This window comes from Ictidomys tridecemlineatus, chromosome 4 (assembly GCF_052094955.1).
Source record: "Ictidomys tridecemlineatus isolate mIctTri1 chromosome 4, mIctTri1.hap1, whole genome shotgun sequence".
In the NCBI taxonomy this organism is placed as follows: domain Eukaryota; kingdom Metazoa; phylum Chordata; class Mammalia; order Rodentia; family Sciuridae; genus Ictidomys; species Ictidomys tridecemlineatus.
In genome coordinates, this window is record NC_135480.1 from 200,555,722 (window position 1) to 200,569,236 (window position 13,515).

Sequence of the window (13,515 nt, forward strand, 5' to 3'; positions counted from 1 at the left end):
CTATACCCGGCTGCTGGTAATTTTTTCTGTTTCAGCATTTATGCAGGTGATTTCAAAAAAATTTTCTTGCTGTTGTGCTAGGGATCAAACTCAGGGCACCTGCACATGCTAGGTAAGTACTCTACCAATGAGCTACATCCCCAGCCGAGAATTTTTTTTTTTTTTTTAAAGTGCTATGCCAAATGTGATGCTGTTGATGAAGTGCTATCAACAAAAATGCTCCAAAAAATACAGTCTGCTCGTCAAATGCAGCACATTTGGGCAAAAAAGTTCTCAGTACTCAGATCAAGTTCATCATCCAAAAGCAACTTAGCTGATAATGCAACTGTGACTGGTTACCTGCCTCCAGGGGCTGGTCTCATTTGCCAGTGCTGGGATGTCTGACTAGAGTGTTTGGCAGCTGAAACAGCAGATCAGAACCCTACCTTATATTCCAGAGTTTCCTTGAGCATGTTCTCTTCCTCTTGTGAAAAGTTCAGCAACACTGACACAGCTTTTATAAGGTGAAAAGCCTGAAACAAAACAGGTTTTGCTTGATGGGGTGGGGGCAGAAAGTAAGGGGACTAAATGGTACAGCATTTCCTGTTTGCTTTGATTAGCAAGGACAAGTAGCTGAAGTTTGTACTTTCTGAAGTATGTCAGCAATGATATGTTCTGTTCCCCCCCCCCCCAATCTCTCATTCTGGGGACTGGAAGGACCAAGAGAACATCCTCTGCAGTTATTCTGCTCTTTTGGCAGTACTCAGGAATGCTGGGTGGATTCTGTTCCCAAGACTCTGGCCTTAGCATCCAAGTTAAGATTTGAAAGTGGAGCTTATATCTCCCCCTATGAGCCAGTTTCCTCCGTGGTCTCTACCTTCCTATGGCTCAATCAGCAGGCCACTGCTGATTGAGAAATGGCCAAGTATCCACATGGAACATGGAGGTGGGGGAGGGAAGGAAGTGGACTGGGTGGGAAGCTACGAGCAGGGCTGGGCTCAATACCCAAAAGGCAGCTTGGTAGCTCTTTACCTCGGATTCTCGGCAGGACATGAATTTCAAAACAACATGTTTAAGGTACTCGAAGTTGATCTCCCGGGCATCAGTCAAGTCAGCATTATTCGTGACAGAAGGGGCCATGTTTGGCATCTCAGGGCCTGGCTTTTCCCGGACTTCAAAAAGCTCACTGTCGGGTCTGATTTTCTGACAAACCAATGGGAAAAGTGTTAAGTTGAACCCTCCAAGACAGGTAGAAAATCACGAGTGTGGGGGGGTGTTTGTTCCCTGGCCCCAGCTGTGATCACCTGCTGCTCTCTGCCTAACCTGCCCCTTAGAGGGCAAAAGGGCCCCAACCTGGAAGAAAGCACCAGAGTCTGAGGAAGGCTCAGCTCCTGCGGGTAGGGTTGATGGCTAGGAAGGCATAAGGTCGTTGTTTCCGGACACATGTCCCTGAGACAATGAGCATCCCAGCCTGGAACAAAGATGCTGCTCTTGTCCCATGTTGATCCAAACATTGTCCTATACACCCTGTACCAATACTACCACAAGGACTCCCAGTGCAAGCCCCACGTGCAGGTGAGGACACAGGCACAGAGAAGACAGGCATGTGCCCAAGACTGCTGTTCTACCTGCCCACACCTGACCTCCTGGAGATCCCTTGGCAAACAACTGGGGGAGCACCATCAGGCAGCAAAGGACCCCAGGATGACCTAAACCAGAGCACGGGAGTGGGGAAAAGAGGGTGGGGGTGGGCACATGGCATGGGCACTCACCAGCTCCTTCTGCAGCGTCTTCTTAAGTTCCAGCATCCTCTGCTGCATCTGCTTTATGGTCTGAGATAAACCCCCACCCCGCCCACACCCAGTTGTTAGAGGCACATTTGACTATTTCCAAGGTGTGAATGAAAACAAATACATCTGCTTGGGTTCCCTAAACACCTGCTACAAGCCTCTCCCTCGAGAGGCCCTCCCCAGAAGCTCATGCTCAGCCGCCACATGCATTGGCCGGCCCATGCACGGCTCTCTCCCTCCCATGTTGCCACTCTCCGCTCCCCTGCTTCCTCAGGTACCATAGTGGTCACCATGTCACCCTGTTCTTCAGCTGCACTACTGCCCAACCACCTTTGTAACCTGGGTCTGAGCTTGAGGGTAGCACAGCTGGGAACAGCTCTGCACAACATTATTTTGTCCTCAGAATTCTATTTATGGGAATGTAGCTCAGTGGTAAAGGGCTTGCCTAGCTTGTAGGAGGCCCTGGGTTCAATTCCCAGCACTGTGTCAAAAACAAAGAAAGAAAAAAGTCTATTACATAGCCATGATCCTCAAGTAGGCTATTTGAGCCAGAATTTGTAGTACTCATCAGCATTGCTCTCCTGAAATACTATAATAATTTGTAGTGCTATTTTGAACAGTGTAAAAGACCAGTCTTTACACAATTCACCAACACTGGGTTTTATGTCATTCATTTTATTTTAAATTAGTAAGCTAATTAGCATTATGAGCCTTGAATAAAATTTATTACACCTTCCATTATTCACTAGGAATGCTAACTTCTATTTTTCCAATTAAATTTTGTAATCAGCAATACAGGAATTGTTTTCTTCTTCTGCGGTGCCGAGATTTGAACCCAGGTCCTTGTACATGCTAGGGAGTACTCTACCACTGAGCCTACATCCCAGCCCTTTTTATTTTTCATTTTGAGACAGGATCTCATTAAGCTGCCCAAGCTGGCCTGAACCTGCGCTATTCCTGCCTCAGCTTCCTAAACTGCCGAATTGCAGACTGGGAATTTTAATTTTTGTTTTGCAGTTAAGAAGTAAGCCCAGGGGCTGGGGATGTGGCTCAAGCGGTAGCGCGCTTGCCTGGCTTTGCGTGCGGCCCGGGTACAATCCTCAGCACCACATACCAACAAAGATGTTGTGTCCGCCGAGAACTAAAAAATAAATATTAAAAAAAAAATTCTCTCTCTCTCTCTCTCTCTCTCTCTCCTCTCTCACTCTCTCTTTAAAAAAAAAAAAAAGAAGCAAGCCCAGGGAAGAATTTTTTTTTTTTTAAAGAGAGGGGGGGGAGAGAGAGAATTTTTAATATTTATTTTTTAGTTTTTTCAGAGGACACAACATCTTTGTTTGTTTGTGGTGCTGAGGATCGAACCCAGGCCGCACGCATGCCAGGCGAGCGCTTGAGCCACATCCCCAGCGCCCAGGGAAGAATTTTTAAATAAAAATTTCTCCAAAATCTCACAACTGTCACATATCAAAATGAGGGTTTCTTGTGTACATTTTTTTTTTTTTTGGTCTGTGTGGTGCTGGGGATTTAACCCAGGGTCTTGTACATTTGAGGCAAGCATTCTACCAACTGAGCTATATCCCCAGTACTTGTTTACATTTTTTAAAAAAAATATTTTTAGTTGCAGACAGACACAATACCTTTATTAAATTTTTTATGTGGTGCTGAGGATTGAACCCAGTGCCTCACGCATGCTAGGCAAGCGCTCTGCCACTGAGCCACAACCCCAGGCCCCTCTTGTGTACTTCTAATTCCAATCTCCAATTCTTCCATTGAATCATTAGCATTTTGAATACTCTGTCATCAGTTTTCACAGATTTCTAGTTTTCCTAATAGTAGTTTTGACAATAACTCTAGGGGAAGACCCATATCTTACTATGTGTCTGGGTTTCCAGTTTTATTGTGTGTGTGTGTGTGTGTGTGTGTGTGTGTGTGTGTGTGTGTGTGTGTTGCTAGGGATTGAATTCAGGGCCTTGCATGTACTAGGCACTAAAACTATAACCCCAGCCTCTGGGTTCCCATTTTTAAACAAGGCTGGAATAAGCTTTGTTTCCTCAAGAGGTATTCCCTTGAGGGAGTGAGATTCTGGAGACTCACAGAAGTGCCTCGAGCTCCTGGACTGTCATGCGTTTTAAATCATCTGCAACATCCCTGGATATATAAAGTGGCCCAATGTGATTTCAATTTGTACTCTTTTGGTTGACCATGAGGCTGGACATTCCCCCAAAAGGATATTTGTTATTTTATGTTGTCTTACTTGGTTTCCTAATCATGCATTCATTTTTTGTCTAGTAATTACTGATGTGCCAGATACTGTCATGGGCTGGAGATGTAGCTCAGTGGTAGAATGCTTGCCTAGCATGCTCAAGGCCCAGGGCTCACCCACAGCATTCCCTCCCACCAAAAAAAAAAAAAAATCTACCCTCTGAGGGAAGACAGTAAGTAATATGTAGCATATCAGAAGGTTTTGAGAGACACAGAAGCAAGGTAAGTGGTTAGGGTATTTTGATGATGAGATCTGTCAGGGTGATGAGGGTAATAATCAGGGCAAGAATTGCATAGGCCAAAGGCTCAGAAAGCAGAAAGGCACTGAGATGACAGGGTACTTGATATATTCATAGAAAGACAAGGCTGAGAGGAGGCGATGGGATGGAGGAGATTAAAAGCGAGGAGGCGAGATGACAGGTCTTTATGGCCACTGCAAAACCATCTAGAAATCCAACACCACCTTCTAGAGAAGAGATTATGGCAACCTAGAGTAAGTGACTGTGGCAGTGGTGAGAAGCAATTGATTTTGGTATAGTTTGAAGGGACAGTCAAGGATATACTACTGTTCTCGTGTTGGTGGTACAGAACCAGGGGGTTAAGGATGACTCTCAGGATTTTGTCATTTATTGGGATGGAAAAGATGGCAGTAAAGCCAAGGAGAATTGAAAGCTCAAGTTTGGTTCTGGATGTTTTAAGTTTAAGATGCCTTTTAAATACTCATGTGGAAATAGAGCAGATGTATTCATGGGGCCAACTCATGAAGGCAAGGATGCAGCTTAGGAATGTGACATCCCCAAGGGAAAGTGCAGTGTAGATAGAGGTTGGGGCTGGACTCTGTGCTACATGGTGTTTGGAGTGGGGAGGACACGGCCCCTCAAGGAGCAGAGAAGGAGCGGGCCATCAGAGGTGAGCTTCAAGGCAGAAATGTATGCCAAGTGCTACCAATTAGAAGAAAATTTAGGTCTTCTGGATTTAGTAAGGTGGATGTCACTGGTGAGCTTGACAAGAGCTCTTTCTCTGTGGAGAGGCAGGGGAGTACTTGACTGGGGTGGATGAGAACAGGAGTGGAAAAGAGGATGGCAAGTACGCAAGTTCCAACCTGCACTAGAAGAGGGTGGAGAGGTTGGCAGTACGGAGGCGAGGACGGGAGTCAACAGCATGATACAGTCTCATCATCTCATACTGTCAGTGGACAGAATGACTTGGAGGAAAAAGTTATGATGGAGTAAGAGGAGAGAACAGCACCTGGACCAAGGCCAGTGAGGAGGTGAGAGGAGTGGGATGGAAGGAGGGCTGGGTGGCTGTGCAGGCAAGGCAGGAGCATGGGGTGGAAGAGGCAGGACTGCGGGGGGTGGGGGGGGAGCGTGAGGAGAGAAGGTAGAGCAAAGCTGAGTTCAGTTCATTAGGGGCAAAACTAAACTCTACTGCCAGGAACATGTGCTGAGGCAGTAGTACTAAAGATAACAGGGCAACCATTTCTATGAGAGTATCCTGGCCACCAGGGGGCCATGGGGAGCCAGAGGGAGCCTTGGTTTCAAGGATGCTGGCAATGTTCTGATTATGTCAGTGTTAGTTCACTGAACCACACATTTGTTTTGTACTCTCTTTCTCTCATTTTTTGTACTGGGGATGGAACCCAGAGGTTCTACAACTGCTGCTGCTGCTCCACAACTGGGCCACATCCCCAGCCTTGCCTCCTGAGGTGCTAGGATTACACATATCATATTTCTCATGAAGAGATTCAAGGGGGTATGAACACCTTTCTCCTTTATCATCTAAGTCCTGCCCCCACAAAAATTTAGGGGAAGAATTTCAGGCCAGAGCAATATCCAGCTAGCCCCTAAGTTTGCAGGGAACTTTCAAATCCAGGATGAAATGAGAACCTGAATTCATAGGTTCAGATGCAGGGTGGGGTGGGTGGAATCATGACATTTATTGAGCTTCCACCAGATACCACAGTGTTTGCAGTCCTGTTAACAAACACCTTCCTTCTAACCACCTGGACCCCTCAGAGGCCAGGATCAGTGGTGTTTCCCAGCTGTGGAGAGGAAGTGAAGAGGGGAGGGGCTGTCCATATGGCCCAGCTGGGAGCCAGCAGGACAGCTGGGCTGACTGCCATTCAGGTTCAGACACTCTGGACAGTAGCTCAAGAGGCCTGGGGGAAATGGAAGCAAGAAGGGCAAAAGTGAGAAGAGGAAGAGCAGAAGGAAGACCTTTTGAAAGCCAGGTAAAACCTCCTCAGAGGAGCTGGGGGCACTGGCAAAACCTTGAGAACAGACAAACTCTGAGGCTGAGGGTGGGGACAGAGACACACAGAGACAAAGGGCCTCACCTTATTTTTCTCTGTAAGCTGCTGCTCCAAGTCCTGTTTTTCCTTCTGTAGCCGCCCTAGATCCATGGCCCCAACCTCTCCATTTGGTGTTCCGTCTGCAGCTGGAAGCTGGCACATGGGGTCCTGCATAGCTTCTGAGGTTACCTATGGGTGGTTGGTGGCAGCAAGTTGAGAGCAGGACAGGTAATGTTGACATTAAGCTGCAGGTGTGTGGGGAAGAGGAGAGCTTATTCCATAGGTGTGGCCTCCTGAGCTGCCAGGAGCCAGCTTTCAACACAAGACCCGCCCAGTGCCTTCCAGAGGGATACCAGCTTCTCACACAGTCACACTGACAGCCTGTACACTGACAGGTGCCACACACACGAAGGCATGCAGGCCTCACAGCCTCCTCACCAGCTGAACACCCCACTGAAAGAAAGGACACCACAGCATAGAACAAGTGCCCTGTGTTTTGCCTCGGTACATGGCTGTGACTTACATGTGGCTCCTGGCCCTGTAGCCTTGGCAGCTCCTCCTGCACTGTGGTCACCAGGACTTCCTCGGCCCTCTGACTCCTCAGGGCCTCCAGCTCACTCTGTAGCTGGTGCATCTGCAGCATGGTAGAGGCATGACCTAGGGCAGCAGAGGGAGTATGCAGCATGATCCCTGGTCTTCCAGCTGTATGACAGGGCCAGCTTGGGGCAGGGATACCAGACACAGGAATCCACTCCTCACCTTTCTCCAGCTGGAGAATTTCCTGCTCCTTCTGGAGAAGCTCTTCAGCCTTTTCTTGCAAACTCTGGTTCTTCTTGTCTATTGAAGCTGTCAGCTCAGTAGCCTTGGAGAAGAGAAACCAGTGTGAGAGAGGGCTCACAGCAGTTCTCACAGGACTGTTAGTGCCCAGTGTGCCCACGAGCCCCATGACCTAGAACAATCCCAAGGAAATTCTGCTCCTATGGACATGTGCAAATTCATCCTCCTGGGCAGGGGCCCTGCTTTAGGGTGATCTCCCTTGGCCCACAATGAGACAGACAGAGATGTAGCTCTCCAAAACACGCTGTCATAACCCTGACTTTCCCTTTGCTGAGCACCTGCGATGTGACATACTGGGTGGGCATCTGACGTGAACTTCATTCCACTGTCTAGAAGTGTGATTATCCTGAAGTCTTTTTCAGAGGAGACTCAGACTCAGATTTGTCAAGGACTCACTAAAGGCCTCAAGTTGGTAAACAAGCAAGGATGGGCCCAGAGGCCAAGTCTGTCTCCAAAGGCTGGCTTTCCCCACACTTCCTGCCAAAACATCAACCCACTCTTCTGGAGTTTTCGGTGGACATGGACAGTGATGGGCCACTTCATAGAATTAAGAGTCCAGTAAGTCCCTGGCTGAGGACTTCCTTCAGGTAATGGTTAGACAATTAGTATCTGACCACCAAAATCAGAAAAGGGTAAACTATGGGGTAAGGGTTTCTTTGAACATCATCACCACAGGGCATCCCACAGCAGACTGCATCTCGGAGACTGGCATCCACCCCAACCCTCGACAGTCCCACAAAAGTGGGGCACTGCAGGAGAGGGCATCACCACTTGGGCCCAAACTTAGGTATCAGACAGGGCCTACCTGTTGCTGGAGCTCTTCCCTTTGTTTTCGCACTTCCTCCAGGGCTTGAGCCATGGCCACACTCACAATTTCTCTTTGGCTCCACTCTTCCTACAATTCAGAAAACATGTAGGAGACTGAGCCTTAAACCTTAGTTCACATTTCCTCAGCTACATGTTTCACATGAACCCTAACAAAGGCAGCTCTGCTTTGAAAGGCTAGACCAACATTCTTCCTGCTTTCCTATTCCCTGCTGATGACAGTCTTGGTGGACACCCCTCTAATTCCTCTTGTCCACAAGCATATAAGCCAGAACCCAGGCCAAGGCTAGGGCCCAACTTAAAGAGGTGGTCTAATGAAATCAACACAGCATACGTGAATGGACTGGAACAATCTGGTTATAGAAAACATCATCAGCAGTTACTGTTTTAATAGGGCAAAATGTCAGTGATTCATCAAAATTTTATAGAAGTGTGACCACACCCTTTTATAGGAGAGAAAATGGAGGCTCTGAAGGGTTATATGATTTGCCCATGGTCCTAGAGTAAGGGCTCTGGATGACAGACCCTCCCTCAGAGCATTTTCTACCTCCCCAACCTTCCCCAGAACACTCAGGGATCATCCTTGAGATAAACACATCGGTTTCCTCCCTGACATCGAGGCCTGTGCTTGCCAATCAGCCCTTAGCTGCAAAATACAACTTCTTAGGGGCTGACCACTGGTCAGGGAGATGACCTGGACAGAACATGAGGTGGTCGCTGTTTCTGTCTACCCAGATCCCCCTGATTTTGGCAGGGGGGCAGGTGAATGCTCATTGATCTTTTCTCCATTTCCACCCTAAAATTCCACATGACTCTAATAAGGCTCTCAATGATACCTTAATTTTGTGGCATATGATTCAGGCCTGGAAAATCATAGTATCTTGGTCCCCTTGACCAAGTAAACAACTAAAGGATGGCTCTGTCACCCAAGATGATGATCAGAATCTCTTCTATATTAAGATCCTTCTTTATATGTTGAAGCTGAGTGGGAGGCACCCTCCTGCCACTGTGGGTGCTCAGCTGGAATGACCCAAGCTTGGAGCTGCTGTGGCCATATCCACCACACTGCAGGATGCAGCCTACATGATGGGACAAAAGCATGAACAATGGCAACAAGAGAAAGGAGGTGACAGACTCCAGTTCCAGTCCGACTGGTCTTTCTGGTTCTGAGGGTTGCTCCTCCTAAGAAACCTCCCATGTTAGCCTCAGCCACTGACATGCTGGCCCTGCCCTGAGCTGACAGACAGGGAACACCTTGTGGCTGAACACTTGAGGCTGGGGCTGGGACAACACCCCTTAGCAGGGTCCTCCCAGGCCCTCCTACTTCCAAGCAGAGGTCTAGGGAGTGGCTCTTTTGATAAAGGGGAAGGAGCAAGAGGTTTCAGCTTGGTAGAGAGGGTAAGAAGGTCCTGGAGGGGAGGCTGCTGTGCCTCCTGGGGAGCCTTTCCTGGGGAAGGTTAGAAGAGACAACTTTGACTGCTGATGGAGGGCAAGAGGTGGAGGCATGTGTGAGAAGACAGTAAGGTCAGGCCAGGGCAGGAAGCAGAGACTCAGGGCACCTCTCAGGGCACTGTCCTTGGCTCTTTTCATCCATGGCCATGTTGGATCCTTAGGAATATTTTGAGGTGAGGGGTTACCATCATCTATTTAAAAAAGGGAAAATGGATTCCCTCAAGAATCAGATAGTGAGGCACTAGGCTGGCATATGAAACTGGATATATATGGCTCTAAAGTCTGTGCTGGGCCCCCTATTGTGGGATTCAAGGTCGATATATCCAGCCCGGGTTCACTGCAGCAGCAAGAAGGGCAGGCATTGTGAGGGAGCCATAAAGTGACCCACACATGTCAGCCTCTGCACCTGGGATGAATCTGGTGAAGTTCCATTTCCTTCATTCTTCCAGCTTCTATAACTGCATTCATTGGTGGGGGCTCACAAAATGCAGTGCCTCAGAATACACAGGCATGGTGGTACACACTTGTAACACCAATGACTCAGGAAACTGAGGAAGGAGATCACAAGTTTGAGGCCACCCTGGGTAATTTAGTGTGATTCTGTCTCAAAAAACAGAAACAAAAACAATAAAACAACTCTCCCCCACCCCTCTTCGGTACAGTGTACTTGGGTTCAATCCCCAGTACAAAAGAAGCAAACACTGACAAAACTAAAGGGAACTAGCAAAATCCACAGGTGTAGTTGAAGAGTTAGTATGCTCTCTTCACATGGAACAAGTAGACAAAAATAATTAAGGAACTATGTAGACTCAAACAGTATTATCAACCAACTTGACCTAATTAGAATGCACAGAATACATAATGGCAGCAGAATATATATTCTTTTCAAACATGATGATATATTTGCTAAGACAGACTTTTAGTTAGTTTAGAAAACAAGTCAGAACCCAGGCATGGTAGTGCAAGCCTGTAATTCCAGTGGCTCAGGAGGCTGAGGCAAGAGGATTACAAGTTCAAAGCCAGCCTCAGCAACTTAGCAAAGCTCTGAGCAACTTAGTGAGACCCTGTCTCCAAATAAAATACATAAAAGGGCAGGGAATGTGCCCTCAGTGGCTAAGTGCCTCTAAGTTCAATCCTTGGTACCAAAAAACCCCCGAACACCACCACCACCATCACCACAAAGCTTTCACATCTTCTTACTCGAAAAACTAGGTAACTTCTATCTTCTAACTGGGCCACGAATGACACACTGTGGGTCTGAATTTCCATTTTTTCTAGTGTCAGTGTATTAGTTTCCTATAGCTGCTATAATGAATCACCATAAACTTGATGGCAACAAAAGTTAATCAATTGACAGTTCTGGTGGTCAGAAATCTGAATGGAGCCCTGTGGGAATACATCAAGGTATCAGTAGAGCTGTTTTCTGAAGGAGACCTTGGGAAGTTCCATTTCCTTCAATCTTCCAGCTTCTAGAACTGCATTCATTGGTCTCTAGCCCATTCGTCCATTTTCAAATCTCTATTTGCTTCCACTGCCTTTTGAATTCTGTTTAAAATCTGCCTGTCTTGCCTGTACAAGGGCCCAAAAAGATAATCCAGGATAAACTCCTCATATCAAGATCCTCAATCACATGCAGATTGACCTTTGCCATATAAGGGAACTTCTAAAAAATAGGATGTAGATATCTTTTGGGACCATTACTCAGTCTACCACATAGTCAGTTTTAACAAGTTATATTTTTCTAGAATTTTACCATTTAAAATGATTTTTAGGGCTGTGCTTGTGGCTCAGTGGTAGTGTGCTCACCTAGCTTGCATTAGGCACTGGGTTTGATCCTCAGCACCACATAAAAATAAACAATAAAGATATTGTGTCCACCTAAAACTAAAAAATAAATATTTTTTAAAAAGTAAATTTTAAAATGTTTTGGCATAAGGTGGTTTATATGTCTTATCTGTTTTATGTCTCAGGATACACAATGATGATTTATAGCATGCTAAAATTTCCTTCTATGTATTGCTTTACATTCCATTAGTTCAGACAGATAGTATTCACGTGATGATGTATTTAAAAGTATTTTTAAATTTCCATTGTGATTTTTTTCTTTTACCCTGCGGTGATTGGAAAAATGCATTTTTTATTGGTTCTTTTTAGTTACATGTGACAGTAGAATCTATTTTGATCTATTTATACAGGCATGGAATAGATCCTAATTAGGATCCTAGTCTTGTGGATGTACAGGATGGTGAGATTTCACAGTGGTGTATTCTTATATGCACAAAGGAGAATTATGTCAGATTAATTCCCATTCCACTGACTTTCCTGTCCCCTCTCCTTTCCCTTCATTCCTCTTGTCTAATCCACTGAACTACTATCCCCCTGCATTTATTGTGGGTTAGTATCTACATATCAGAGAAAATATTTATTCTTAGGGACTGGTTTATTTCACTTAGCAGGATAGTCTCCATATCCATTCATTTACTGGCCAATAAGGTCATTCTTCTTTTTTTTTTTTTAAGTTGCAGATGGACATGATACCTTTCTATTTTTTAAAAAATATTTATTTAGTTTTTAGTTGTGGTTGGATACAATATCTTTAATTGATTAATTAATTTTTATGTGGAACCAAGGATCGAACTCAGGGCCTCGCCCGTGCCACACCCCAGCCCCAAATATTTATTTTTTAGTTGTAGTTAGACACAATACCTTTATTTTATTTATTTTTATGTGGTGCTAAGGATTGAACCCAGGGCCTTGCACATGCTAGGCGGGTGCTCTACTGCTAAGCCACAACCCCAGCCCACAATACCTTTTTATATATTTAATTATTTATATGTGGATGCTAAGGATCAAACCCAGTGCTTCACATATACTAGGCAAGTACTCTATCACTGAGCTACACCCCAGCCCTAAAGTCATTCTTTTTTTATGGCCGAGTAATATTTCACTGTGTACAGACACCACAATTTCTTTATCCATTCATCTGCTGATGGGCATCTAGGTTGGTTCCACACCTTAGCTATTGTGAATTGTGCTGCTATAAACATTGAGTAGCTATTACTGTAGTATGCTGATTTTAACTCCTTTGGGTATATACCAAGGGGTGGAATAACTGGGTCAAATGGTGGCTCCATTTCTAGTTTTTTGAGGAATTTCCATACTGCTTTCCGGAGTAGTTGCACTAATTTGCAGTCCCACCAACAATTTATGAGTGAACCCTTTCCCTACATCCTTGACAATATTTGTTGTTACTTATATTCTTGATAGATTGCCATTCTAGTTGGAGAAAGATGAAATCTCAGTGTAGTTTTAATTTGCATTTCTCTAATAGGCAGACATGTTGAACATTTTTTCATGTATTTGTTGACCTTTCATATTTCTTCTTTTGAGAAGTGTCTGTTTAGTTCCTTAGCCCATTTATTGACTGGGTCATTTGCTTTTTAGGTGTTAAGCTTTTTGAGTTCTTTGTATATTCTGGAAATTAATGCCTTATCTGAAGTGAAGGTGGCAAAGATTTTATCCCACTCTGTAGGCTCTCTCTTCATGCTCTTGATTGTATCCTTTGCTGTGATGAAGCTTTTGGGTTTCATATAAACCCATTTATTAATTTTTGATATTACTTCTTATGCTTTAGAGAAGTCTTGTTTAAAACATGGGTTCCTAAGCTGAAATGTTGGAGTGTTGACCCTATATTTTCTTCTAGTATGTGCAGGGACCTCTGGTCTAATTCATAGGTCTTTGATCCATTTTGAGTTGAATTTTGTATAGGGTGAGAGATAGGAGTTAAATTTCATTCTACTATATATGAATTTCCAGTTTTCCCAGCACCATTTGTTGAAGAGGCTATCTTTTCTCCAAAGTATGTTTTTGGGGCCTTTGTCTGAGATAACTATATTTATGTGAGTTTGTCTCTGTGTCTTCTACTCTATTCCATTGGTCTTCATGTCTGTTTTGGTGCTGATACCATGCTGTTTTTTGTTACTATAGCTCTGTAGCGTAATTTAGGTCTCTTATTGTGATGCCTCCTGCTTCACTTTTCTGCTGTGGATTGCTTTGGTTATTCTGGGTCTCTTATTTTTCCAA

General features: G+C 45.1%; 1 protein-coding gene across 22 annotated transcripts in view; it reads right to left on the reverse strand.

The window, feature by feature from the left end:
• Golga1 (golgin A1) overlaps positions 1-13,515 on the reverse strand; it is a 57,291-nt gene that overhangs the window by 2,595 nt on the left and 41,181 nt on the right. For all 22 annotated transcript variants that reach the window (XM_078048190.1, XM_040286320.2, XM_040286316.2 and 19 more), the window contains 7 exons: positions 7,961-8,050; positions 7,078-7,180; positions 6,842-6,975; positions 6,364-6,507; positions 1,752-1,811; positions 1,012-1,182; positions 426-512 (listed from right to left, as the gene is read on the reverse strand). In XM_078048190.1, coding sequence (XP_077904316.1) covers positions 426-512; positions 1,012-1,182; positions 1,752-1,811; positions 6,364-6,507; positions 6,842-6,975; positions 7,078-7,180; positions 7,961-8,050 — 789 coding nt within the window. The remainder of the gene's footprint in view (positions 1-425; positions 513-1,011; positions 1,183-1,751; positions 1,812-6,363; positions 6,508-6,841; positions 6,976-7,077; positions 7,181-7,960; positions 8,051-13,515) is intronic.